Consider the following 26,712-nt stretch of genomic DNA (forward strand, 5'->3'; position numbering starts at 1 on the left):
GGGCTTTGCTTCTTAATCAATATGAGATCATCTACGTCCCAGCTAAAGCCGTCAAGGGACAAGCGCTAGCAGACTTCCTTGCCGATCATCCAATCCCGGCTGATTGGAAAATCTCAGACGACTTGCCTGACGAGGAGGTGTTCTACATCGACATCTTCCCAACATGGATGATGTTCTTCGACGGATCCGCACGAGCAGACGGAGCGGGGGCAGGAGTAGTATTCATGTCGCCACAAAGGCAAATACTACCTTACTCCTTCCAACTGAATGAGCTATGCTCCAACAATGTTGCTGAGTACCAAGCATTGATCATCGGGCTCTAAATGGCGATCAACATGGAAATCACAGCTCTTGAGGTATATGGCGATTCCAAGCTCATAATCAATCAACTCTTAACTGAATATGAGGTGAGGAAAGATGATCTCGTCCCATACTTCCGGCTAGCGACCCAACTGCTACAAAAGTTCGAAGCTGTGACACTGGAACATGTGCCAAGAAAGGAAAATCAAATGGCAGACGCTCTCGCCAATCTAGCCTCGAGTATGACACTAGGAAAAGATGAAGTTGCAGACGTACCAGTTTGCCAAAGATGGGTGATTCCGCTCGTTAATGAAATGTCACTAGATGATACAAATGTCATCTCAGTACTTCCAGTTGATGCTGAAGAGTGGAGACAGCCGCTGATCGACTACTTAGAGCACGGAAAGCTTCCAGATGATCTCAGACACCGTTCCGAAATACGTCGACGAGCACCTCGCTTCCTTTACTACAAAGGAACACTCTATCGACGCTCTTTTGAAGGAGTGCTCCTGAGATGCCTAGGTGAGGAAGAAGTTAATCTAGCCATGGAAGAAGCACATTCAGGTGTGTGTGGGGCACATCAGTCTGGACCAAAGCTACATTTCCGGCTTAAAAGAATGGGTTACTACTGGCCGAGCATGGTGAAGGACTGCCTGGAACACGCCAAAAGGTGCCAAGCCTGCCAATTCCACGCCAACTTCATACATCAACCGCCTGAACCATTACACCCTACAGTTGCTTCATGGCCGTTCGACGCATGGGGATTGGACGTTGTAGGACCAATTACGCCAAAGTCATCTGCAGGGGAAGCTTACATCCTAGCTGCAACAGATTACTTCTCCAAGTGGGCTGAAGCCATCCCTTTAAGGGAAGTAAAAAAGGAAACTGTTGTTCGTTTCATCAAGGAGCATATCATCCACCGATATGGGGTGCCTCGCTACATTATCACTGACAACGGAAAGCAGTTCTCCAACCGACTCGTGGACGAGCTTTGCGACAAATACAAGTTCAAGCAACACAAGTCTTCCATGTATCATGCTCCGGCCAACGGCCTCGCGGAAGCATTCAACAAGACGCTGTGCAACCTCCTGAAAAAGGTAATCGGCCGAACAAAGAGAGATTGGCATGAAAGAATAAGTGAAGCACTTTGGGCATATAGGACTACACATGGGACTCCTACCCAAGCTACACCTTATTCTCTCGTATATGGCGTAGAAGCTGTTCTACCGCTCGAAAGTCAAATTCCCTCACTAAGGATGGCTATACAAGAAGGCTTGACTGATGAAGAAAATGCAAAGTTGCGCCTTCAGGAGTTGGAAGCGCTGGATGAGAGAAGGCTCGAAGCTCAACAACACTTGGAATGCTACCAAGCACGGTTATCCAAGGCATTCAACAAGAAAGTCCGCCCAAGGTCTTTCCAAGCCGGAGATCTCGTGCTGGCATTGCGTAGGCCTATCATTACAACTCATAAGACAAAAAGCAAGTTCACATCAAAGTGGGATGGACCCTACGTAATACAAGAGATCTACACCAATGGCGCCTACTTAATCATGGCAGAAGACGGGTTGAAGATCGGCCCCATCAACGGCAGATTTTTGAAGCGCTACTACCCCTAAAGCAAACGGCACCAAACGCTCCTGGCCCGCAAGAGCATAAACTGTGTACGGCAAAATCATCAAAAAAAAAACCATCACTCATTTGAACTACGTCATGACTTGATCTCTCCTCAACCAAGGGTACGTAGGCAACTTGAAACTTCAAAACTTCAAGTACATCATCAAAATAAAAAAAAAAATAAAAAAAAAGGGAAAAAACACATCTTGGTGATGTATATGTTTTATCTGTATTTAGCACAATACACTGAATAAAATAAAGCATGTACATTGATCTCCGAGAAATTACAAGTGTGTACAAAAAAAAAAAAAAAAAAAAAAAAGATGAAGCTTTCACAAAGGATGTGTACGTAAAGCCCCACTACGTGGCAACACTCTCGGAGCAGGAGGCATCGGAGCAGAAGGCATTGGAGCAAGAGGCATCGGAGATAGAGCATTCGAGGCCTCAATACTTGGCGGAAAGTTGGATGACCCAGGAAAAAGGTGCCTCTGGAAGAAAGACGCAAGCCTTTGACGGTCACTTTGCATTCGACCTTGAGATTCTTGCATCTCATCAAGCTTCCTCTTCATGCCCGACGAATAGTTATTTGCAAGCACATGCAAACTTTTATTCTCGTACTTAAGCTGTTTAATCTCCTGCTTAAGATCTTCCACCTCTGCCATCAATGATTCCACTTGACGAGACCAAGCAAGCAGGCGTTGGCCCATGTTGGACATAGAGCTCGCACACTGAACACTGAGAGCGAGGGACTCTTGAACGGCCAACTCATCGGACCGTCCTGAAAGCAGCCTACTATCTGTTGGTGTGAGGAGTTTCCTAGCAACTATTGTAGCTGTTGTTGCATTCTGCATCACTGAGTCTTCACCTGTAAGAGGACCGTTAGAAGATAAGAAAGACGGGTACCATACATTACCTTGACGCGGCGCAACCGGATCACTGCTAAGACTCAATTCTAAGCTAAGGTTCGATGGGTTAGCCATTTTTCAAAGGTGTTAAAAGAGATGGGTGGATGGAGTTAAAACTCAAAAGGCCGGAGATGATTTTCAGGAATGAGCAACCTTCAAAGTGTGCATGTTAGAGGTGATCAATACCTCTATAAAAAGGAAGAGGCGTTGGTTCAGAAATCGAAGGGCCGCTTATTCAAAAGTGAAGAGACATCGCTCTGCAAATCTCAAAAGCTGGGTTTTCCGGCGTAAGTTGGCGACGCTTTCTCAACTTTTCAGAACACGGGTGCCACTTTGTCAAAAGATCACGTGGAGGTCATCATCGCAGCTACACATCTTTAGCCGACAAGCGCGAAGTTCGGTGGCGCTTTCTCTGCTTTTCAGAAAACGCGTGCAGCTTTGTCAAAAGAGGCGCTCGTTCAGAAATCGAAGAGGCGTTGTTCAGAAATCAAAGAGGCGTATTCAAAGATCGAAGAGTCGTCACTATTTCAAAAAGCCGGATTTGCGGGATCAAAAACGTTTGTCGACAAGGGTAAAAGAACAGTACCACCACTTGCTATTGGGAAATCCCTATATATGTCGACCTTCATCTTTTATGGCAAGGCAGACCTGCAAAGAAAAAAAAAAAAATGCCCAACTCTTCCTCACCTTCGAGAGTACACTCCCAGCAAAACATCTCAAAATGCTCAGTTTTCTTCCTCTCCGGGAATGCCCTTGCAAACAAATGACACCAAGGCAAAAGTATCTCATATCAACAAGGGCGAAAGCAAAGGTATCTCATATCATGCTTTTCCCCTATCTTTTCCTTTGCCCTTGTTCTCACCTGCCAAGACAAGGACAGAGAAAGCAATATGTCGGAACCTCCACTCAAACTTGCGCTGCCACCAAGAAGTGATGGTCCATTCAAATGCAAGGTTTGCATTCAACTCCTGCATCAGGAACAAATACTACAAGAGAAGATGCTAAACCTGCATAAGGAAATACCACTTCTGCAAAGGGGAGCAAGTAAGGCAAGTGAAAATGATACATTGAAGCATGTGGAGACAAGCTACAACTGCATATGCTGAGCAATCCTCTAACCCTCTTCAATACGAATTGGAGAGATTGAACAAAGAAACAGAAAAAAGGAGTAAGCTCAGACCTTCGGAGGTGACCAAAAGAATCCTGCTGCCCAGTTCAAGAGTAGCATAAAGGAAAATCAACGAGTGGAGGAGACCAAAAGAATCCTGCACCCAGTTCAAGAGTAAGCCTGCGGAAAATCAACGATTGAAGGAAACCAGAAAATCTTCCAGTCGAACTCAAGATCAAGCCTCAATGGCCCTTGAAGAAATTTCCAGCCCAATTCAAGATCAAGCCTCGACGGCCCTTGGGTTGACATCTACATTAAGGGACTTCAAAACGCATCTTCTACACGTGTCAAGCACATGTCTACGACGCGCCTTGAAGTGGGGGCATTTGTAGACATCGAAATTTCAGTAAAAAAAAAATATGTTCACCAATGCATTAAAGTTTTGACGTGTCAAGGCATACATGGCATACGCCACGTGTTGTACAAATTGTACACATGGCGTGTGACTCAACAAAATAGGAAGAAATACCCTTGAAGGATTAAACAAGTTTTTCTTCTCATTTTGGGCAATGACAAGGCAAGTACATTTCAATCCATTGAGGATCAAAACAAGTTTTTCTTCTCATGTTGGGCAATGACAAGGCAAGCACACTTCAATCCATTACGGATTAAAGCAAGTTTTTCTCATTTGGGCAATGACAAAGCATACACATTTCAAGTTTAAAATGGTGTTAAGTGGGAAATTAGGCCATAAGTTACACCACTTCAAGTTTAAAATGGTATTAAGTGGGAAATTAGGCCATAAGTTACACCACTTCAAGTTTAAAATGGTATTAAGTGGGAAATTAGGCCATAAGTTACACCACTTCAATTTCAATATTGCATTAAGTGGGAAAATTAGGCAATGGTGCTTGGAAATGAAAAAAATATTTTGTGGTGGTGATTCATTCTCAAAGCCTATAAATAGGCTTCTCCATCAAGGTATCAAGCATCAACCAATTCACAAATACATTTCTCCACACACCAAAACCTTGAAGCCTTAGAGTTCTAAAGCTCTTAAGAAAATCCCGAAGGATCAAGAAAGCACTCTTCGTTCTTCGTCAAATCCTCCTTCAAGATCAAGCCCCAACGGCCCTTGAAGAACTTCCACCAACTCAAGATCAAGCCCCGACGGCCCTTGAAGAAAGTGTTCATCCGTTCATCCTAAGCTCAAGCCCCAACGGCCCTTTGGATCAACAACCTCAACAAATCCACACATCCAATCGTTCTTCAAGATTAAGCCCAAAAGCCCTTGAAGATCCGCTTATCCATCAACCTTCAAGATCAAGCCCAAAAGCCCTTGAAGAAATCCACACAACCATTATTCAAGATCAAGCCCCGACGGCCCTTGAAGAAAGTGTTCATCCGTTCATCAACTGTTCATCCTTAGATCAAGCCCCGACGGCCCTTTGGATCAACAACTCATCCACAAACCTACACCCTACGAAGATAGAATCAGAGGACCAAATTTGAGAGAGATCGTAACCCCAAAATCATCAAACAAAAAATATTATTTTGTACACGTTATTCTTGTTTCTTGTTTCAAGGAACTTTCGTGTTCACAGATACGTATACCGTCAAAACGATATATTTACTAACACTTAAGAGTTTATTCATACTTTCATCATTTTGATGGGATACGCATTGATGTTATACTTAATGAAAGTATAAATAAACTTTAAGCGTTAGTGAATCTTATCGTTTTGATGACTTGGAATAAATATATTAATTATTTATATATTTTAAGTGTTAATTAGACTATGTTTCAATTAGTATGGGATGATATTTAATAATAAAATTACATTTATGTTTTTTATTACGTATTTTATTTTTATTCAAGTTAAAATGTTATAAGTGATAAAAAAAAAAAAAAAAAAGCTGGTTATTTTTTTTTCTTTGGGTTAAACATTAGACAGGAGATGGATGGATATAGGTTGCAAAATTTCCCAAACATTAGGTGGGAAATGGATGAAACTCTTGAAATATTAGGCGGGAAATTAATTATTATAATTTTTTTATGTTTTTGGTATTTTTAAATTACTTCATATTTTTATTTTTAATGTGTTTTATGATTTTTAATCTCAATCTTTGCCTATAATATACTATAAAAATAAATAAATAAATAAAACTTAAAATTTAAAATTTATATGGAATAATAATAGAATAATAATTAATAAACAATATTTACATATTCATTATATCTATTGCATTTTATAGTAAGTTTTTTTTAGTAGTTTAAAAAATTAAAATCATCAAAATAGCATTTTTCTTATCGTGTCGAAACAGGTTACTCGCGTGTCACTCTCGTGTAAACCTGTTAAGGACCCGTTATTAACGGGTTATTATCGTGTGACCCGATAATGACCCGATTAGTTATCGTGTTGACCCGAAACTCATTATTTTCGTGTCGTTTACGTGTCGTGTTAACGGATCGTGTCATAAATTGTCATGTCTACGCTCAGTACGTAAACCGAAGATGGGCTTAACAGTTGGCACCATTAGAGACGTAAACCGAAGCCCATGGAGCCCAAAACTTGTAAAACCCACGAAGGAAAACCTGCGGGTGCTAGGGTTTAAGCTCTCCTCTCTCTCTCTCTCTCTGTCACTCTGTCTCTCTCTCTTGGCTTTCATCTCTCCCCCTGTCGCTCCTGCATTTCGTTGGGTTCTCGCTTGACGCACAAGAGAAAAACAACCATGTCTCGGCCGGAGCTGCAAGCTCCACCTGAGATTTTCTACAATGAAGACGAAGCTCGCAAGTACACCCGCAATTCCCGAATCATGGAAATTCAGTCGGAGCTCTCCCACCGAGCCCTCGAGCTTCTCGCTCTCCCCGACGATGGCGTCCCCAGGCTGCTCCTCGACATTGGTAATATTTCAAAACCCAACTCCCCCATCTTTCAATTCAATTTTCCGTAAAAAATCCCAAAGGGGTTTGATTTTATTCACCGAAATGGTGAAACAGCTGAGTGAGTGATTGAGGTTTTCACTGCAGGTTGTGGGTCGGGGCTCAGTGGAGACACATTGTCGGAGAGTGGGCATCAGTGGATTGGTTTGGATATTTCCCAGTCGATGCTTGGTATGTGTTTTTATTTTTGGGGTTTTGTGTATCGTTTTTGATTTGGTTTTCAGCTTCTTGATTGCTTCCATGGTTTGATCTAAATCGGAATTTCATTTCTTTGATGATTGGAGATGTGGCATTGGAGAATGAGGTTGAGGGTGACCTTCTGCTCGGGGACATGGGTCAGGTATCACTCTTAATGCCTCATGGTTCAGTTTTTTGGCACGTCCCTTGTTATTTTTTTTATCGTATTTGCGATTCTGCATTGTCATCCAAAAGACAAAGAAAGGAGAAAAAATATGTATACAAATATGATATTGTTCAACCTGAATCTGTTTTTATTATCAGCGTATGTAATCATTGGATTTTGTTTCAGGGCTTAGGACTTCGTTCAGGAGTTATTGATGGAGCGATAAGCATCTCAGCCGTTCAGGTTGACTTTTGTTTTCACTCACTAATACTTGCAATGATGGATAATGGACTTAGCTGGATTTTTTTTTGCCTATCTTAGCTTGTGTCCCTTGTTTTGTCAGTTTTTTTTTTTTTTTTTTTGTATTTATACCCCAATAGTGAAGAGCTCAAAATTCAATTATTTCCGCTCTATCTCATATCTTTTCTGAAATAATTACTATGTTGTAACTGATTTGTTCTTTTATTTTCATAACCCCTGAGATTACTTCACGTGTGCATTCCTTATGTTTTTTATACTGTTTACTAAATGAATCTTACTCCCGTTTTACTTTACTGTGTTTGAAATGCAGTGGTTGTGCAATGCTGATAAGTCCTCACATAATCCACGATTACGATTGAAGTATGTTGTGTTTCTTGGTGGTTTTTATTTTCTCATCATAATTTTGTCAGTATATGCTTGAAATGCTGTGAGATATGTGCCATGATCTTCTTATTCTTGGTCTTTTTACAACATTAAGCATAGGATGAGCCTGCAATCCCTTTTCAATTGCAGTATGAATGAGTTGTCTTGAATCCTTTGCAGGGCTTTCTTTGGATCATTGTACAGATGCTTAGCAAGGGGTGCAAGAGCAGCGTTTCAACTTTATCCTGAAAACCTGGACCAGCGCGAGTTGATTTTGAGTTCTGCTATGCATGCTGGATTTGCAGGGGGTGTTGTTGTTGATTATCCCAACAGGTATGCAAGAAACCAATTATGCAATCTTGTGTCATAGGCTGTTAGCTCTCTCTTTTATGGTACAACGCTTTATACATTTTCTTGTGTACGTGCATCATTTTATCTTTCAGTAAACCTTTTTTTCTCCCTTTCAATCTAACAGTTTCTTCACACGAATGAGTGCGGAAAAAAATGGAATGTGTTGGTGTAACTTACCCAACATATCAAACTGTTGTGTTGGTGTAACTAACCCAACATATCCCAACATATCAAACTGTTGTGGTAGGGTCAGGGAACTAGAACGAAATATAGGGCAAAATGTCAGATTCCGACTTCACAGAGTTTTTAATATCCAAATTCTTCAAGTAGTATGTTCCTCTAACTTAAGGAATAATCTTGTTACAGTTCCAAGAAACGAAAAGAATACCTTGTCCTCACTTGTGGTCCACCATCTATTAGCACTTCTACTCCCAAGGGAAAAGGTGAAGATGGCGAGGGTTCCTCTGACGATGAGAGTAGTGAAGATGAAGAAAATCAGACAGTAAGTCTTCACGGATGCATTTACCATTACTATATACTTGTTTTTTTTGATCAACTACCATTGCCTTTTTTGTTTAACCTTTCTACTATTCTAATTTGTTATATTTTTTCTAAAAAAAACGATATTATCCAAACTAAGGGGGTGGGGGAGTGTGCTAAGCCTCACAATGGACCAGACATAATAATATGGTTCAAATTCGCTTTTGGCGAGAATCGAACCTAAGGTCTCTCACTTACAAGTGAAGGGGAATGCCACTAGACTGTAGTACTAAGTAGCTGATTTGTTATATTTTATTTGTGGGAAGCAGGTTTCAAACTCAGACAGGCACAGGCCGAGGAAAAAGCAGAAGACAAATAAGAAAGGCAAGGGAAGAGAATGGATACTAAAGAAGAAGGAACAAATGAGAAAAAAAGGAAATGTTGTTCCCCCAGACACAAAATACACAGCTCGGAAACGGAAGACTCGATTTTGATCTTGCACGAGGCCTATATTGTGTCATTTGTGAGTGATGGCCTTAATGTTTTCTTTACACAGTTTTATACAGGCGTCTACGAAGGCATTACATTCCCTTTAGTGCTCGAAAATACTGGCTTTTAAAGCAGTTTTTATACAGATCTCGCCGGGCAACGGATTGATATCTCATTCACTCTTGTAACCTTAACTAGTTTGAGAAAAGTGACTTTATTCTGTTCTATGAGGTATTTGTTTATTTGTTTGTCCGCTGAACTTGTAAGGATTAGTTAATTTCTCCTCGTAACTTTAATTCTGGCCAATTTCCCTTCTCAAACTCTCATGATTAGTCAATTTCCGCCTTGTTGGATTTTCAGACTTCTCATCCAATCTTCCGTTTAGTATGCCACCACATGCCATCCACATGATCACCCTTCAAGGGCAAAAATGTTTCTTAATTAAAAACTGCTAATTTCATCCCTTCTCTTAGATTGAATGCTATTTCAAAATCAATCATTAGTCGATTGAAGTTATATACGACTCCAAAGATCAACAAATTTAAGTCATATGACTTGTTGGGAACTTCAGGATCAAGAGTTGTGGTCTCATTTAGTCCATGGAATTCGTCAGTGACTTCATGACGTTTCGTGCCTCATCCTTCGCAGCATATTTTCACATTCATGCAAACTTACGACCGCCACCAAACAATATGCAAGCCACGGCCAACGGGTGAAAATAAATCGAAAAATGCAGAAACAAAGCCAAACAGAGGATACGACTTTCAACAGAACCACAAACCATTTAAAGAGTGCATAACAAAAATTTCTTCAGCTCACATAATTTCTCATCCAAACAATTCACAAACATCCAACCCTACATGCACTTTAAACAAGAAAAGAAAAGAAAAACCGGTAAAGATTACGAGATAATATATGACTCGGTAACAAGTGATTTATGACTAGATTAATCAAAAAGAGAGAATCCCATGTCATCGTCGCTCTCCTCCTTCTCTTCCTTCTTCTCCTCAGCCGGGGGAGCCTCTGCAGCAGCCGCTGCACCACCTCCAGGAGCAGCAGCAGCAGCTCCACCTCCAATGAAGGCGCCACCGCCACCGCCACCACCAATGATCACCTGAACCGATTAAGTTTAAACATAGGAATTCAGCACCCCAACGCTTGGTTTTCAACGTTTTCTCAACATAAGCTACCACGGAAAACAAATTATATCTTCCAAAGGGGTTTGACGTTGTAACTGACCTTACAGGAAAATAAAAAGGCTACAGATGCGTGGATGAACAATCGAGCAAAAACACAATTCTGACTATCTTGAAGCAAAACCCCTAACACGGGTTCTGGAGCATATTTCACATGTGAAACAAGTCCTACAAATCCGCATAGTAACAAATGCATCCCCAAACAATTTGAGCCAACACAATGCTGACTAATTTGAAACAAAGAACCAAACACTAGGGTTCTGGTTCTGGAGCCTATTTTCCACTAATAACCTGCATTTTCTTCAATCATTATTTTTTTATTTTTTCCAACATTCGATTGAAATTCAAGGAAAGCATAATAAAACCAATTAAAAGATAAAGATCAACAAACAATACATAACAAACCAAATCAAATCTCGGATTTCAATTTGCCATCTCATATGGAAACCCTAAGAAAAAAACAGGACTGAAGAATCAAAGGCAAAGGAGCAATAAGGGACAGAAAGGGACCTGGAAAACGGCAGAGGTGGGAGTGACAGGTGAGTACGAGGTCTGGACGCCGCCGGAGGACTCGGAAGAGAGAGCGGACTGGACGAGCTTCCTCTGGAGCTCGAATGTGGAGGGAGCGGAGGCCTCAAGGTCTCCATTCTGCTGTTTGGCGGACCACTCTCCCCCGGAGGTCCTCAACACGAAGGTGAACACTCCCATGGCGAATCGAAAACCCTAACACCAATGCAGCTTTCTGTATACAAGAGTTTGGCGCTTTGAGACCGCACTTTATGCTGCGTTTTACCTCTATATGTAGAATACGATGCCAAAACCCTAGCAGCCGCTTAATAATTTACAAAGACAAGTTTGCCCCTGTCATCTTCCACAATTCAATTTCTTTTTTTTTTTTTTTTTTGTTTTCTTTATAACAAAGGATCTCGAAACTGACGTTTCAAGTTTTGTATTAGGGCTCAAACATATTGAAAAACAGTATTGGCATCCTCGTCAATAAGACTCTAACACAAAGTGTCATAGATGTTAAGAGGGTTAGGGGTGGAATTATAGCAATCAAGGTTGTGATTGGACAAGAACTTATTAATGTGATTAGCGAGTAAGGATTGCAAAATTATACTGGAAGAGAGCTTGGCTAACCAACATCAACTGTTGGGATGGATGTACATATCAAAAGAGAGAAAAGGATGAACAAGACCTTGAAGTGTTCAAGAACTAGATGGTGGAATCTAAAAGAAGAAATAGCAAGTCACTTTCAAAGAGAAACTACTAGCTGAATGCGTTTGAGATATAGAGGGGAACGCTAGCCAAATGTGGGATTCCATAGCTAGTTGTATCTGAAAAGTTGCAAAAGGTGTATTAGGAGAGTCCAAGGGTTTCACTCCACACCAAAAGGAATCTTGGTGGTGGAAGGAGGAGGTATAGGAAAACGTTAAGGCTAAGAAGGAATTGTAATGTCTTATACAAGGATAAAATTGATTAAAACTATGAGAGGTATAAAATAGCGAAGATGGAGGCAATGAAAGTCGTCGGTCCCCACTATATACCGATTAAAGTGTAGAAGGTCTTGGGAGAATTAAGTATAACATGACTCACAAACCTTTTCAACACGATTTAAAAGCGAAGAATATGTCAAATGAGTGGCAAAAAAGCACTTTGGCACCTATCTATAAGAATAAGGGCGACATACAAATTGCATGAACTATATGGGTATTAAGTTAATGAGTCATACAATAAAGCTTTGGGAAGAGAGTAATTGAGCATAAACTGAAGCAAGAGACATAAGTCTTAGACAATCAATTTGGGTTCATGCCAAGGCGCTCGAGTATGGAGGCAATATATCTCTTACGAAGATTGATGGAACAATACACAGATATGTGAAAGGATTTGCACATGATCTTTATATATTTGGAAAAAGTGTATGATAGGGTTACCAAGAGAAATTCTTTGGAGGATTCTAGAGAAGAAATGAGTACGAGTAGCATATATCCAAGCAATAAAGGATATGTATGATGGAGTAGGGACTGCAGTAAGAACTCATGAAAGACAAACTGAAAATTTTTCCCAATACCATTGGGTTACACTAAGGCTCAGATCTAAGTCCCTACCTTTTTGTATTGGTAATGAACGAGTTAACGAGACATATTCAGGATGATATCACTTGATTTATGCTTTTTGCAGATGATATAGTGTTAGAAGATGAAACACAAGAGGAGTAAATCCAAAGCTTAACTTTTGGCAGGAAATGTTGGAATCCAAATTTCTTCTCCTAAGTAGGACCAAAATGGAGCACATGGAGTGCATATTTAATGGGAATTGGGGGGAGAGGGGGGGGGCTACATTAGTTAGGGGTGAAGATTGGAGATCATGAAGTACCAAAGAGTAAACGCTTTTGCTATCTTAGATCTATCTTGCAAAAGAACAGAGAACTAGATGGAAATCTTAACGATAAAATACAAGCTGAATGGATGAAATGGAAGAGTGCATCGGGTGTTATGTTGTATAAGTGTATTTGAATACATATAGAATTTAGAGAAATGCTAAGGAGACTCCTAAAGTAGAACTCTCTATGAACTCTCTGCCACCTCACATTTTAGGTTATCTGATAATCCTATCCGACTTGGGAATGAGATAATTTGAGAACACCATTTGAATTCTTCCGCTATAGGAGCAGACTCTACTGGTCTCAAATATGGAGATTGAGAGTGATTCCCAAGTTTTTATTTTCGACTTGTGCAATCAGTCAACCACCTCCGTGTCGCGTTTCATCTCTCCGTTCGGATATCAAGAGAATGTTAGAATGCTTTCGGGTGCAGAAAAGTCCTCGTCCGTTCAAAGAGGTTAACTTGGCGACGCATGTATTGAACAATCAAAGCATTCTTCAATTATCAAAATATTACCAGACAATTGAAAAACAAATTCCGAAGTTCTCAATTGCTCATTGTCAAACAATGATCCCTAGTACAACCTACTACACATATCAACCTGCCTTAAAGCTTTAAAACCCGAGTCAAGGAAAAAAAAAAGTTCAAACCTTCCGGAGCAATGGCCATGGTTTATAGCTTGGGTCTTGAAAACCAGCATAGTTATCTTTCTCCGAGCAAGAGTTACTTACCAAATTTGAAGTCACCGATGTCTCGTCTCATGTTCTGCATTTCTAAAGTCTTCAGGAGAAAGAAAACATTTTCATTTTCGATGTCAACATTCTCTTCACTGAAGCCAATCCCACAATTCTCTCGAGCTCAAATGCAATAAGCGAAAAACAAAAATACACACACATATCAAGTTTTTCAGTATTCATTGGCCCGATAATCAAACAAACAAACAAAATACAGAATCTAATTCATATTCGCGACATCAGGCTGTGTAAAACGACAACAGGAGATTCACACAATTCTGATGTTAGGCAGTTTCTTTATTCAATTGATGAGAACCGTGCCAGTTTCTAATATAAAGGATCCTAAGTTGTTAAACATTCAAAACTTCTAGCAAAGTTAATAACCACCCTATCTCATCCTCGTAATCAAAGAACGATCTAGCACACTTATAAGAGAACAAAACATTACCCAAAGGAGATCAAATTGAGAAAAGAGCACCGTGCATGCCATGTCATTGGACCCATCAAGCATATTAACAATCTGCAATTCAATAAAAAGAGCCTTTTGGTTTACGAAAAGAAGATTATGACTGTATCTCAAAATGAATCATATAAAGTATCAAAGACAAGACACTTCCATTATTATTATTTTTAAATTTGGTAGCTCTTCAATTGCTTCTTAAAGAGAATGACAATTTGTATCGAGCTCACCTCAGGGTAAAATTCCTTACTCTCAGGCAGAGAATACATGATTAAATTCTGAACGCCATGGATCTACTCACCACAAAATAATTGTATGTCAGCAAAGAGGCTCAAAATACCGATTTTAAACCTCCACAAAATAATTTCCAAATTAAGCAAACAATATCCAAAATGGAAGGGCACAAAATACATCAGCATTTGGACAAGAAAAGCATGCTCAAAGCAGTTTAAAGAACCTTATATCTGTGGTGAAAGTGTGATCTCTCAGTATAAAGCATTATCTTCCGCTTTCCTTCAAAGAACCGAACCCATGCATGAGAAATATCACTTTGTCCTGCATATCTGAGGAAACACAAAATATCTGAGAATTTTCCACTCAGTAAATTTATGACCACACAATCATAACAACATAAATAGGACAGGTTGTTACTCATGAAGTAAACAGAAGGATGCACTCTGTGACTTCAAAAAATTTCGAACTTGAACATATTCAAAGTAAGAACTGATAAATATCATAATCCCGCCCTGAACAAAAGTTTCCAAGTAAAGATATCATGAAAAATTCCAAGGATCATTCAAGGACACTTCAAACAAAAATTTATTAATAATTGCAATTTTAAAAATATTAGGCTTCAAATAATTACCTCAACAGAATCTTTTATCTTTGGGAAGATCTGAAAACAGAAAAAACACTAAACATCTCAAAATGTGAGTAAAAAGATGAAAAAAAAAAAATCAAGCTAAACTAAAACAGTCAAGAACAGAGTGTGTATTTCAAATTCTTAAAACGCAGCAAGTTCAATGACATGAGTAGGGTTTGGGTTAAGATTGGAATATTTTTTCTTTCGAAAAAACTGAATTTATATCAGCAACTTTTCATATTCTCTTCCAACTTCAAGTGCAAGTTGTTTTAGCTAGTACAAACATTGCCCCAATCTTCCTAAAAGTTTTGGCACAAAAGTATTTGTTTCCATAGATTTGAAAACAAAAACTTCAGGAACTATAACTTCAAAATTAAAACTTATGTTTCAAAAAAAAATTAAGGGGTTGTTTGCCATCCTTCTTCGAACTTTTTGTTATCGATACTAATGGTGTTAACTAATTTAGCTACATTCATCATTTTTTAAAACAAAAAATTGGATCCAAGAAGGATACCAAACAGGCCCTAAAGAATTCTTCTTCAAGATGGTTCTATGAAATTAATAACAAAGTATCTAGCCACAATTTATAGAGACCTTCTTTAATAAGTCGAACTATAGCAATTCAGAAATCAAATTATAATTGTTTAATAACAACCAACTATAAAGTCTCTTGCAATTAAGGATACTCCTGGAAAACAGAACAAACCTTTGTAGTAAAATATTCAAAACGAGCATCCTCAAAATGTTCTATTGAGTCTGCATCAAACCGCTGATAAATCTGGAAGGTTGAAAAGTAAAAAAGTGAATTAGCTGATGAAGTTATTTCCAGATCTGAAACATAGTTAAGGAATCAATCTAATTCCTTACACTTTAAGAAGAAACTGAGTACAGTGATACATATATTATTATTTTTTTTCTAGGTAGCCACTTATTCATAATAAATATTCAAAGCACACCAGGAAACAAAAAGAACAATTCAGAGTCTCAATGTTGTGTGACCCATATTCCCGACAGGTTCGCAATCAATGAAGTCAAAACATAAATCAATAAAGACCATATCCACTGATTCCATGTTTTCATTCAAATCCACCTTAACCGCACAAAAAGGCCAATTATCAGCAACAAGAATCAAGGAGCAGGACAGAAAATATAATAGGAACTGCACAATACAAAATATAATAGGGGAATGAAGTGTACATAAGCATACAATCTGATTTAAAAAAAGATGCCAAAATGGGAAGACATACAAACATAAAAGCTAGTGGTGATTAACATCAAGCTTAACACGGCATACAGTAATAATGTTAATGTATAATAAAAATGCAAAAGCCAAATGAACAAGATATTTCATGTAAATGCACCTCAAGCACATTGATGGCTCAACAGCAGATTGAGAACCGGTTCCCAGGTCCTGTTCTGCATCCGAATCATGAGTCTCTTGGTCACCCGAGTCAGAGGGCTCCTGGTCATCCTCATTTTCAGAATCTTCACTATGCTCCTCAATTCCCGCCATTTCAGGGTCTTCATCATCAACTCCTACGCAAGTATAGAGCATGAATTAAAAAATATGAAGTGCAGAAAGATCAATTTGACTCTGCTTATGAAGAATTAAGACTACATCTTAATCCAATATCACATAGGAGATAAAAACAAAAGTAAGCATTCATGTCACTACAGTAGTGTATGCCTTCCATAACAATATTGATATATGACTATATGAAACTCAACTATGGGCTTTTGGTTACTTATTCAAAATATAAAGAATGAAAAAGGTTGTGGGATCCAGGAGGCCAGTATCGTTACGATGGAAAATGCACAAGTATTGTCTGGAAAACAATTAGGAGGGCAGCGACAACAAAATTGTTTTCTAATATTTGAATATAAAACATAAACGTTCTACCTTCTTCATCATCATCCGCATCCTCTGAGTCATGCTAATTCAGTTCATGGGTAGGGAATCAAACAAAAACTTACCTAGGTTCTTGCCTGATTGTTTTCCCATGCTGAGAAGAAAAAGAACACTGGAAATTTCGCGCCAGAAGCAAATGCACAGACTTGGCTTCGGTTAAAGCTACCGGAGGAGGATGAGAGCTTGTTGGAGTTGAAACCTGAGGTCGTTTAATTTATAGTCAAACAGAATGCCAAAGCATGAGGCAGAACATAGCAAACAAATTTTAATTCAATAAAAACGAAAAAGAAATTGAGTTTTCTCCACCATTTTTTCCTATCACCTACAACTTTGCACCATCAGTCTCTGATAAAATTAAGTTTTGACAAATTTATAGAATTCTTGTTCCATGACCAAATTCAAATCAGAAAAGGGAAAATTCGGAGTTTGGGAGCTTACGGTGTGCCTCGCGGTGGCTGAAACTATGCTCGCGATGGTGAAGGTGGGCTCGTGCAACCGCGTTGGGAGGAGACCTGCGGGCTTAGCGTGAAAGTGAGAGGGGAAATCGAGGTTTTTGGGGTTTAAGGATTTTTAGGGTTTAGGGTTTAAGATGAGCAGAGGTGTGAAATTAGTTATTGGGTTGTTAATGGTCCCATTAAGACCCATTTAGTTTGATTGCAGATTAAATGGGTCTTAGAGTGTACCCATTAAGAGCCTCATGAGTTGATTTGTCACCCTTAAAGGTTTGTACATATATCTGCATTTCACGTTTACAGGTTGTACATGCATGTGCATTTGACGTTTAAATTTCTTATGCATTATGATTAGTGATGTTGACCCGTCAGAATTGCTCACTGTTTTTACAAGAGTTGGGCACCCAATTTAAGGCAGTATATGTCGATGACATGAATCTAGTTGGAACTGCTAAAAAGCTCAACAAAATTACTGAATATCTGAAAAGCTAATTTGCAATGGAAGGCCTTGGAAATACAAAATATTGTCTTGGCTTGCAGATCGAGCATTGTGCTAGTGGGATTTTGGTCCATCAATTGGCTTACACTGAAAAGGTCTTAAAGTGATTTGGCATGTATAAAGCTTATCCACTCAACACGTCAATGGTCATTCAGTCTCTTGACATTAAGAATATCTATTTCGTCTAAAAGAAGATGATGTAATAGGCATCCAAGGAGGAATGTTATAATTATAGATGCTATGTGAGTCTTCCCTATTTATTGAAGATTGTTGTAATTATGAATGCCATGTGAGTCTTCGCCTATTTATCGAAGATTGTTACATAGGGCCATTTAGCTACAAAATTTTCGCTCATGTCTATGCAAGGTTGTATATGTTTAGTCGGTGAACTTTCCGATATAAATGTTAACTTTGAGACCCCAAACGCCGATTGAAAACTTAGCTTCAGTTCCCTCTTGTGAACAACAAAAGCGCAAACAATAATGAAAGAAATTATATAAGTCTCCTTCACCCTTTTTTCTTTTGTATTCATCTCCCATATCGAAAACAAGTAAAGAAAACAAGACAGTGTGATACTTTAATCTCGTTCCACCTCAACCTCTAGCAAAGGTTTCCCTCTAACTTTCGCATCCATCTCCCATATCAAAAACAAATAAAGATACAATGTGATACTCTGATCTCTTTTCACTTTAACCTCTAGCAAAGGTTCCCCCCTCTGTTTCGCCTATTTATAACAAATTCAACTGTTAAAATATCCGGTCCAAATTTCATAACCGGTCCACCATTGATACTGGACTAATTTCCATGCAATGCAACATTAAGGACGAGTCGGGTCTTAACAGCTTGCAATAATTATATGACTTGAAACAGTTTCTTCTTTCGACTCTTGGTACAATCATACAAGTCAATATTTTGGAAAGATGATTCAACACAACGGAACGAGGAAGTGGTGCGCGTGATGCTGCGTATGATTCGGCCGGGGGGAGCAACTTTAGAGAAAATACTACATCTACTACTGAAGCACTTGCTTTACGTGAGACGTTTGCAAACGTTAAAGGTTTTAGGAATGTCAATGTCGAAGGTGACTCCAAGCTCATTATTGATTCTGTTTTCAACTAGTGCAGAACACCTTGGCGATTGAAGACTACTCTCGAGGATATTAGATTACTTGCAAAATCCTTTTCTTCTATATTTTGGACTCATATTTTTTCAAGAGGCGAATTTTCCAGCTAATGTCGTTACTAGCATAGCACACTTAATTCATGATACTTAAATATGGGAAAGGTCCTTACCCGCTATTGCTAGAAGTGCTTTACTCTGATTGTACTGAAAATAATTGTACTTGAGGTTTCTCCCTTTGAATAAATTTCTTTGCAATCAATAAAAAATTCTTACAAATCACAAACTTCAAATCTACAAAGAAAGAAACGAAATAAATTCTGCAGAATACTAAGCTGGGGATGGCAGAGCTCATTGGTTTCAATGACAACCGGCGTTCCTTTGTCATGGCAGTAGTTGCTGCCACTTGTGCCGCGGCATTCGTTTGTCGGTTTGAGGGTTACATAAGTCTCATTGATTGTTTTGAGCATGAGTTGATCTGAGACTTACGTAAAGAACATTACTTATTTCACTTATTTAATTTCTTAAAGGTGATGACAGAGAGGTAAAACAAAAAGCTGGATGCCGAAATTGTTCAAACAGATGCTTTTGAGAATTTTCGGGATCCAACTATTTATAAACGCTACTAAACTTTCAACCCCGAATGAATAGAAACTACACCTCCAACAAGGTTCTCATATTCAACCTGCTGGAATCCTGCATCCGCAATCATCGAAGCAAACTTCTCCTGCGTACATAAGATGAATTGCAAGGGAATATAAGAAAATTTACAAGAAAGAACTACGAGCAGGACAAATCAAAATGCTGATAATACTAAAATAGAGTATTCAAGTATGGAATCTGAAAACAAAACCTGCGGGGGGAAACGACGGATACTCTCTACCAAGTACTGGTAAGATTTTCTATCCCCTGCAACGAGCTCTCCCAGGGCTGGAATGACTGAGAATGAGTAAAAATCATAGCTGCACAAGGAAATGAGGAAACCTTAATTACATGACTAAAAGAAATACACATGAAAGAAAGCAATCCATCCAATGGCAACATAGTAAAACATTTATAAGTAATCTAGTGTGTGAGTGACAGAGTCACGTGGCTTTGTGCTAAAATTCAAATGTGGCGCTGTGTGATTGCCCCACATGCACCGTTGCCCGCCATAACAATCTTTGCCAATGACTCAAATTTCTTTAGTAAAAGATTTTCCTCTAAGCTGGAGTGCACAGTAACACTTGTGTGCAAGTCATTTGACACTACACGCTCATGCCAGTGTGCAGCTAGAAGCGGTATGGTGCTTATGACAACAGAAAAATCCAATTAAAGTCAAATTCAATGGAACATTTGTCTTTCGTTGTTTTTTTCCTGGGATAAGGAACTTCAACATAACATTTGGAGCAAGCAGCAGGATTAACGTTAAACTTTCGTAACAAAAGGACAAGATACAAAAATAAATTTTAAAAAATTGTACAACAAATATCTATGCCGCAGACCATGAATCTATAATATTACACGTACAAACATGATGATGTCCGTGATAACTCAAAAGAGTTTCCCTCGTAGGTTAGAAATTGCAAATTTAACCAACTAAAAGTGTCAAATACTTACAATTCTTTGAATACAGGAATGTCTACATGGCTCAGTTCAAGGCACAGGAACCTTCCTCCACGCTTTAGCACTCTATAAACAAAATCATAAAGAGAAAACATGATGAGTGTAACAATTTGACAAACTACTTTAATGCCTCTTCCCGCAAAAATACACAACAGCCTATTAATAATCAAAATGACCAGCATAACTTAACATTGGCACAAAAGCTTATATCATGAAGGCAGAGAAGTTTTTAGATGGATTGAGCTGTAGAAATGCCCTTGAAGAACATTGTTTCACAGATTTTCCTATATTTATTAGTGGCATCAGTAGAAGTCACTTATATACCTCTGGTTTCATTTTGGTCAAGTTATATACTGACAGTTTCATCTTACCGTTAATCCCCTAAGTCAGATATCACCTTTTTAGGTTCAAAGTTGGTTCTTTAGAACTGCATGTGCACATAAATAGCATTATCTGTCACGAGCTTCGGCCCCACACTAATAAAAAATTATTCAGGTTTTTATCTGGTTCTTTCTACCTACTGTAGCTCTAGATATTGGTTCATCGTGTGTGTAGTTTTAGCGCATCCACATAATTGTTTAGAAGGGAACACATCCATATACAAAAGGTAATGGAAACAATTCACATATTTCTATTATTCTATAAGGAAAAGCAGGGAATAGAGTCGGAAAAATGTTTGCAAGTGTGCCATGTTGCCTATAACATCCGACAAAGACAGTAAGGAGGAAATTGGGTATGTCTCACAATCCTCTCCTCCGCCTTAAAAGCTTCCGCATGAGACTAACTAATTTGAGAAAACCAAAATAGACAATTTAACTACTCAAGCTGTATTCTAGCGCTATCAACGCAAAAACAAAAATGAAAAATACTACAGGTGAAGTGCTTAAAATTAATTGAAATAAGTTACTTATTCAACAGTTGATACACGGAGTGATAGCCGTTGAATTCTTCATATATAAGGAGTGATAGCCTATTTGGAGAGATCATTTATCAATTTTCCATCATGATAATTTGCCCTGCATTATTATTAACTGTTAGCATTTGTTAACCAGTACAGAGGTTTGACCACCTTACCGATAGGCTTCGGACAGCACTTTCTCTATGTGTGTAACATTCCTAATTCCAAATGCAATTGTGTAACCATCCATTGTATTATCTCCAAAAGACAAGGCTTCTGCATCTCCCTCCACCCATAGAAGGGATTTGTCTTCTCCAGTACCTGTAAATTTCAATACACGATTGTATATTTATAAACAAAACTAGAATTTGTTTGTCCAATATCTAAGGAGAATGCCTAATGCAACCTAAGTCAAAGTCACAGCATTATCTGACCTCTCTCCAACGCCCGCTTTTTACCAACATTCAACATGTTAGGGTTTATGTCACATACATAAATCTTAGTTTCTTCTTGTAAATCATCTTCGAGAACATCTTGCATAGCTCTACGTCTGATGCTGTTTACTGAGTCTAGTATTCTGAAGGCAACATCACCTGATAACATAAAAGTACCAGTAAGATTGACATACACAATTAGAAGAATTGATTTCTGTATGGTTTCAGACAAGGAAACAAACTGTCCTATGAAATTATGTTATTTATTTTATTTTTCCATCTGGCAGATTCACTCCAACATGAGGAGGTAACATACCTACAAGATCACCTTCCACTCCATAATATATGATGGGGATCATGGGATGGTGTCATTTGCACCCAACGGCAATTTTAGTCCATTTTCGCCTTAGGAAATTTTGCCTAACTTCTTATTCTCAAATTACAAAAATAATTCTTGTGCATAATGATTCTCCTTTTTATTTTGTTGGCTAACTTCTTCCTAGCCCACTCCATATGGGGATTTCAGGTCTCTTCCCAACCCAAACTGGATCTCATACTTTATGATAGGCATGTAACTTTCTATTAAAATGTCCAACGCTGAGTCCAGGTAACCAACAGTATACAAAAGTTGGATGGTATAAAAATTCAAACTGGGTTACCTACTTGGACCTCCTCCTTTCGCAAGGAGATAAGTGCACATATCAGCCTAAATCGGGGTTTCTCTAAAACAATTTGGCAAAACTTACACTTGAAATGATTTGAATCCAGATAAGATGGGTAATATTGATACCACCTGTTACTTCTTAAAAAAATACCACTTATTATTATCTCATGTGACAATAAATCTACGAGGTATATACATGTGTCCTAAAGTCTTATGGTCCACATATTTGACAAATTTACGGTAGTAAATGCATGTCACGAGCTTTACCTGTCCCACCAGCCACATCAAGATGCTTCATTCCAGGGAAAGGATTCAGTTTGGAAACTAATCTGAAAAGAGATCGGGCATTATATAGAGCAGTGAAAAAAGTCAAGGTGCTAACAATACGCTTGTCTATAAAAGAAAATAAACAGGGGGGAAAAAATAATGCATTAAAGTAAACCTTCAATAGGTTTACCTATCCTTCCATAATCTGTGTAATCCTGCACTCATCACATCATTCATTAGATCATAGTTCGAGGCAACATTGCTGAAGACATTACCAACCATTCGACTTTTTTCCTCTTCCCTTACTTCTTTAAATCCTGCACAAGAAACACTTAACGACTATAATTTATCAGCCAAATGAACCAAGCTAATGATTTGTATAAAACCATCCGTGATACACCAAAATATTCAACGTTTCTAACTGGTTCAGCATTCATATTCTGTACACATCACACTAACCACAACGTCCTATTTAACAATAAAATTAATACACAATGAAATCTACACGTTCATGCACACACAAAGTGAGAGTAAGCGGAAAGAAGGACTAACCAAAGCTTGTAGCATGTGAATGCAATAGAGCAGCAGGAGAAAACCTGTGTAATAGTTTACTCCCTAACTTCCTCGTCACTGTTCTCAAGGCCATAACTGTATCTCTGTAAATAAATATTTGTAAATAACGATCATACAATGTCAAAATTGAATACTTGCAAGTATTTTTATAAGGAAGAAAGTGAGCACAAAATATTCAAACAGAAATTGAAACTGGGTATGAATTGTTGTGAAGGTGCATATATGAATCTCATGGATCATTGTCATGCGCATCATCCATTAACACACTCATATTATCATCCTCATGTAAATCCATGTAAAAACGAAGCTAAATCGATATCAAAACTTATTCATAGATAATGAAAACGTGTAACCATGTCCAAGAATTCATTTTCGTTATCGTTATATTAAACCAACTAATGATACAATATAAGTAGCAAATATATTAAAGAAGCTTAAAAATTGGGTAAGCACTAACAAGGACAGGACTACATAAAATAAAATAAAAACAAAGTGTGGTTTTACACGACTTCATTTTTCCGTTCATTCCTAATGTAGTTTGTAAAATCTTCGGCACACAAACCACTGAACGAATCAAGCCAACAATAACCTAACTTGGCGATGATACAAAGAATATGAAAAGACTAATAAAGTAGAAGACATTGTATCATGAAAAATCAAACTAAAGACTGAAAATTATCATAAGCATTAACAAACAATTGTTTTCCTTCGTTTTCTCAGGAATCAAACAGAAAAGATAAAAACTTTTATGCTTATCCTCAAAGATACAAAATATTCCCAATTGGAAAAAGGGAAAAAAGAGCACAAAAACAGGCAAAGGACAATATAAAAAATCAAAAGACTGAATCAATATCTGATTAATCTGGGTATTTGCTTTCTTTCAAAAATTAGAAAACTGAATTTTTGAGAGAAAGAGAGAGAACTGATCGACTGAGAAACAGAGAAAGCGAGAGAACTGATCGACTGAATTTTTGTGGTCATGGGTTTGAGCCCCATGGTGGGCGTTTTAGATCTTTTTTTTTTTCAAACAAAACTTTTTCTAGTTTTATTTTTAGCCATGCTTTCCGGAACTGATTTTAATCTTACTTTACCCTATGTAAATAAAAAATCATCATTTTACCCTGAAACAAATACGATCCGCAATTCCTAGTCCGAATAGGTGAAATGCACACTTCCTCCTATAAAATTTCACATTGCTAACAGTTAATTAATAATCTTAGGGGTGTTAAATTCATGGTGTCTAGCTGGATCAATGTATTAAAAGGCGGAGGCGTAGGCGAGGCGTTCCATGGATAGCCCCGCCTAGGTGTGAGGCGAAGCCTAATGGGACCTAAATAACTTAAAATATATTGCATATATAATTATATATATAGTATAATACTTTGTAAAACAAATATAATTATAACTAAGCCAAAGATAATATCTTCTTCTTCATTACTAAGTGTAGTTGTACTTAGAAATTATGTCATATAGTCTTAAAATGTTGTAATTATTTATTTTATTGTACGCAATTATAGTGAACTTCAAGAGAAATTAGGTTGAGTGGCCACAATTATAGGGAGTTTGAAATGAAATAAAGACAAAATGTCGCAATTATAGGCAATTCAAAAGGAAATAAAGGCTAAGTGGAGCTATTATAAGGAATTTAAGATGAAATAAAGATTGAGTGGAGCAATTATTATAGGGAATTTAAAGGAAATAATGGCTGAGTGGAGTAGTTACATGAAATTTCAAGAGAAATAAATCTTGGCTAATCAAAATGCTAGGTGGAAGAATCTGAATGGGCGATAATTAACAAAAAAAAAAAAAAAAAAGAGTTGTTAGACTTTGCGACTAGGATTTGGAGAGAGAAACTTTCTCCTTCTTCTTCCCTGAAACCAGAACGGCACACAGAGGAATGGCAGAAACAGAGGAACGGCAGAAATAGACCTGGATTTGGAAGGAAAAAACGCCCAACTGAACACCTGGGCGCGCCTCAGCAACGCTGCCTTGGCGCGTCCCAACGCCGCCTTACGCCTACCTCCACAAAACAAAGGCGAAAACCCAGCAGCCCCACCTCCAAGGGCACCTAGGCGCGCCCCGATGCTAGTTTTTTAAAACACTCTGAACCAAACCTATCTAAATCAGGACAGTTTTGTAGTGCTGTATCATAATTCATGTTCAAATAGCCAAGACCTCTAGTCCTTGGCACTGACCCATGTCGTGCCTTACCAAACCTTAAACAGTCCTGTTTTCTTGAGTCTTGTTTTTTTGTTTAGAACTACTTACATTACGTTATTCTTTTCTATAATTGAGAGCTAAACTTGTCTTCTTTAAAGAAATGAAAAGGGGAGAAAAAAGGATAGAGATACATCAAATTCACATGAGTGTCATCCGTCCTCCTTTCTAAAATTTTAATTTACATGCATTTCAGATTTTATCAATAGAATCAATCAGCTAAGTAGGCGCATCTTACAAACCACATTTCATCTGCATCAAACTGACATTGTTCTTTTATTGACGATATTATTTCCTTCTCACAAAGAACATAAACAGAACAGATAAATTCAGTACTTTTTCAATTTTTCTTAATCAAAACAATACGGGGCTGAAGATCAATACCTCAGCAAGCAGCAACAACTCAGCAGCAGCAGAAACTTCAAAACCCCTAAATTGAAACAGAAATTAGTACATTTCCTTCTCAGAACAACCCTCTAAAACAGAACTAATAACCCCTAAATTGGATTCAGAATAACCCTAAATTTTCAAACCCTAGATTCGGTTTGAAAACCTCACATTCAACATCTATAACGCACATGCAAACACAAAGTGAAGTTTAAAACTCCAATTTAGAAAAAAAAAATAAAAATCCTAAATTCGAGTCATAAAACCCTAACTTCAGGAAACCCTCAATTCAAAATTCCAAACAATAACATAGATATTAGAAAGATACACAGAATAATTACCTTTGATTCAGCTTCCAACTCTCTTATATAGCCTTCAGAGTTCCAGGTTTGGGTTTTTTAATTTCGAATTTTGGGATTTGTAGCCAGGGAAAGAGAGAATTGTTGGCCAGCGAAAGAGGGATTCTGGTTCAGCGAAGGATTTAGGCGTCGCAGTGGTTCAGGAGCTCAAGGAGAAGGATCGGGGAGGCCGTAGACGGCGAGAGTCAAGAGAGCGCAGGGAGTAACAGAGTGAGGTGTTAAAAACTGAGGAGAGATCCTACGGCTAAGATTTAATCTGACTAAATAGATATATAAAAGTAAAACTACAAAGTAAATGGAATTAGATCCTACGGCTAAGATTTAATCTGACTAAATAGATATATAAAAGTAAAACTACAAAGTAAATGGAATTAGATCCTCTCCTGAGCCCGAGGATCCTTCTGACCAAAGATCTTAGACCGTTGGATGAAAGATCATCTCCTGAGGATCCTCCTGACCAAGGATCTTGGACCATTGGCCAAGGAGAGGATCTGACCAAGGATCTTGGACCGTTGGATGAAAATCCAACGGTTAT

The 26,712-nt window shown here is 38.2% G+C and overlaps 4 protein-coding genes across 10 annotated transcripts; 1 reads left to right on the forward strand and 3 right to left on the reverse strand.

Annotated features, from left to right (window-relative positions):
• The first annotated feature begins 6,492 nt into the window (after positions 1 to 6,492).
• RID2 (S-adenosyl-L-methionine-dependent methyltransferases superfamily protein) lies at positions 6,493 to 9,478 on the forward strand. Its single transcript, XM_068477566.2, has 8 exons — positions 6,493 to 6,832; positions 6,959 to 7,042; positions 7,156 to 7,211; positions 7,401 to 7,457; positions 7,786 to 7,835; positions 8,019 to 8,171; positions 8,556 to 8,691; positions 8,999 to 9,478. Exons 1-8 carry the CDS (start codon positions 6,661 to 6,663, stop codon positions 9,161 to 9,163), a joined length of 873 nt encoding a protein of 290 aa, XP_068333667.2. The 5' UTR covers positions 6,493 to 6,660; the 3' UTR covers positions 9,164 to 9,478.
• A 463-nt stretch (positions 9,479 to 9,941) lies between these two features.
• On the reverse strand, positions 9,942 to 11,652 carry LOC137737601 (60S acidic ribosomal protein family). The gene is made up of 2 exons (XM_068477136.2): positions 10,865 to 11,652; positions 9,942 to 10,272 (listed from the first exon to the last, which is right to left on the reverse strand). Exons 1-2 carry the CDS (start codon positions 11,060 to 11,062, stop codon positions 10,105 to 10,107), a joined length of 366 nt encoding a protein of 121 aa, XP_068333237.2. The 5' UTR covers positions 11,063 to 11,652; the 3' UTR covers positions 9,942 to 10,104.
• A 1,609-nt stretch (positions 11,653 to 13,261) lies between these two features.
• Positions 13,262 to 17,322, reverse strand: LOC137736037 (protein NUCLEOLAR FACTOR 1-like). 7 transcript variants are annotated; one of them, XM_088682659.1, is made up of 10 exons: positions 17,142 to 17,322; positions 16,769 to 16,902; positions 16,156 to 16,330; positions 15,501 to 15,572; positions 14,798 to 14,827; positions 14,584 to 14,678; positions 14,390 to 14,495; positions 14,163 to 14,225; positions 13,921 to 13,992; positions 13,262 to 13,595 (listed from the first exon to the last, which is right to left on the reverse strand). In XM_088682659.1, the coding sequence occupies exons 6-10, from the start codon at positions 14,667 to 14,669 to the stop codon at positions 13,521 to 13,523; spliced, it is 402 nt and encodes a 133-aa protein (XP_088538785.1). In that variant the 5' UTR covers positions 14,670 to 14,678; positions 14,798 to 14,827; positions 15,501 to 15,572; positions 16,156 to 16,330; positions 16,769 to 16,902; positions 17,142 to 17,322; the 3' UTR covers positions 13,262 to 13,520. The 7 variants fall into 7 exon arrangements, 5 of the variants coding, with proteins under 5 accessions (XP_088538785.1, XP_088538786.1, XP_088538783.1 ...); XM_088682660.1 differs by having other exon boundaries at positions 13,262 to 13,518; positions 16,695 to 16,902; XM_088682657.1 differs by having other exon boundaries at positions 16,695 to 16,902.
• A 1,680-nt stretch (positions 17,323 to 19,002) lies between these two features.
• On the reverse strand, positions 19,003 to 26,423 carry LOC137737353 (S-adenosyl-L-methionine-dependent methyltransferases superfamily protein). The gene is made up of 10 exons (XM_068476804.2): positions 26,160 to 26,423; positions 25,816 to 25,861; positions 23,194 to 23,297; positions 22,832 to 22,958; positions 22,642 to 22,703; positions 21,711 to 21,869; positions 21,453 to 21,597; positions 20,373 to 20,444; positions 19,627 to 19,735; positions 19,003 to 19,500 (listed from the first exon to the last, which is right to left on the reverse strand). Exons 3-10 carry the CDS (start codon positions 23,285 to 23,287, stop codon positions 19,399 to 19,401), a joined length of 870 nt encoding a protein of 289 aa, XP_068332905.2. The 5' UTR covers positions 23,288 to 23,297; positions 25,816 to 25,861; positions 26,160 to 26,423; the 3' UTR covers positions 19,003 to 19,398.
• Between the last annotated feature and the right edge of the window lie 289 nt (positions 26,424 to 26,712).

This window comes from Pyrus communis, chromosome 13 (assembly GCF_041283825.1).
Source record: "Pyrus communis isolate YQ-2024b chromosome 13, ASM4128382v1, whole genome shotgun sequence".
NCBI lineage: Eukaryota > Viridiplantae > Streptophyta > Magnoliopsida > Rosales > Rosaceae > Pyrus > Pyrus communis.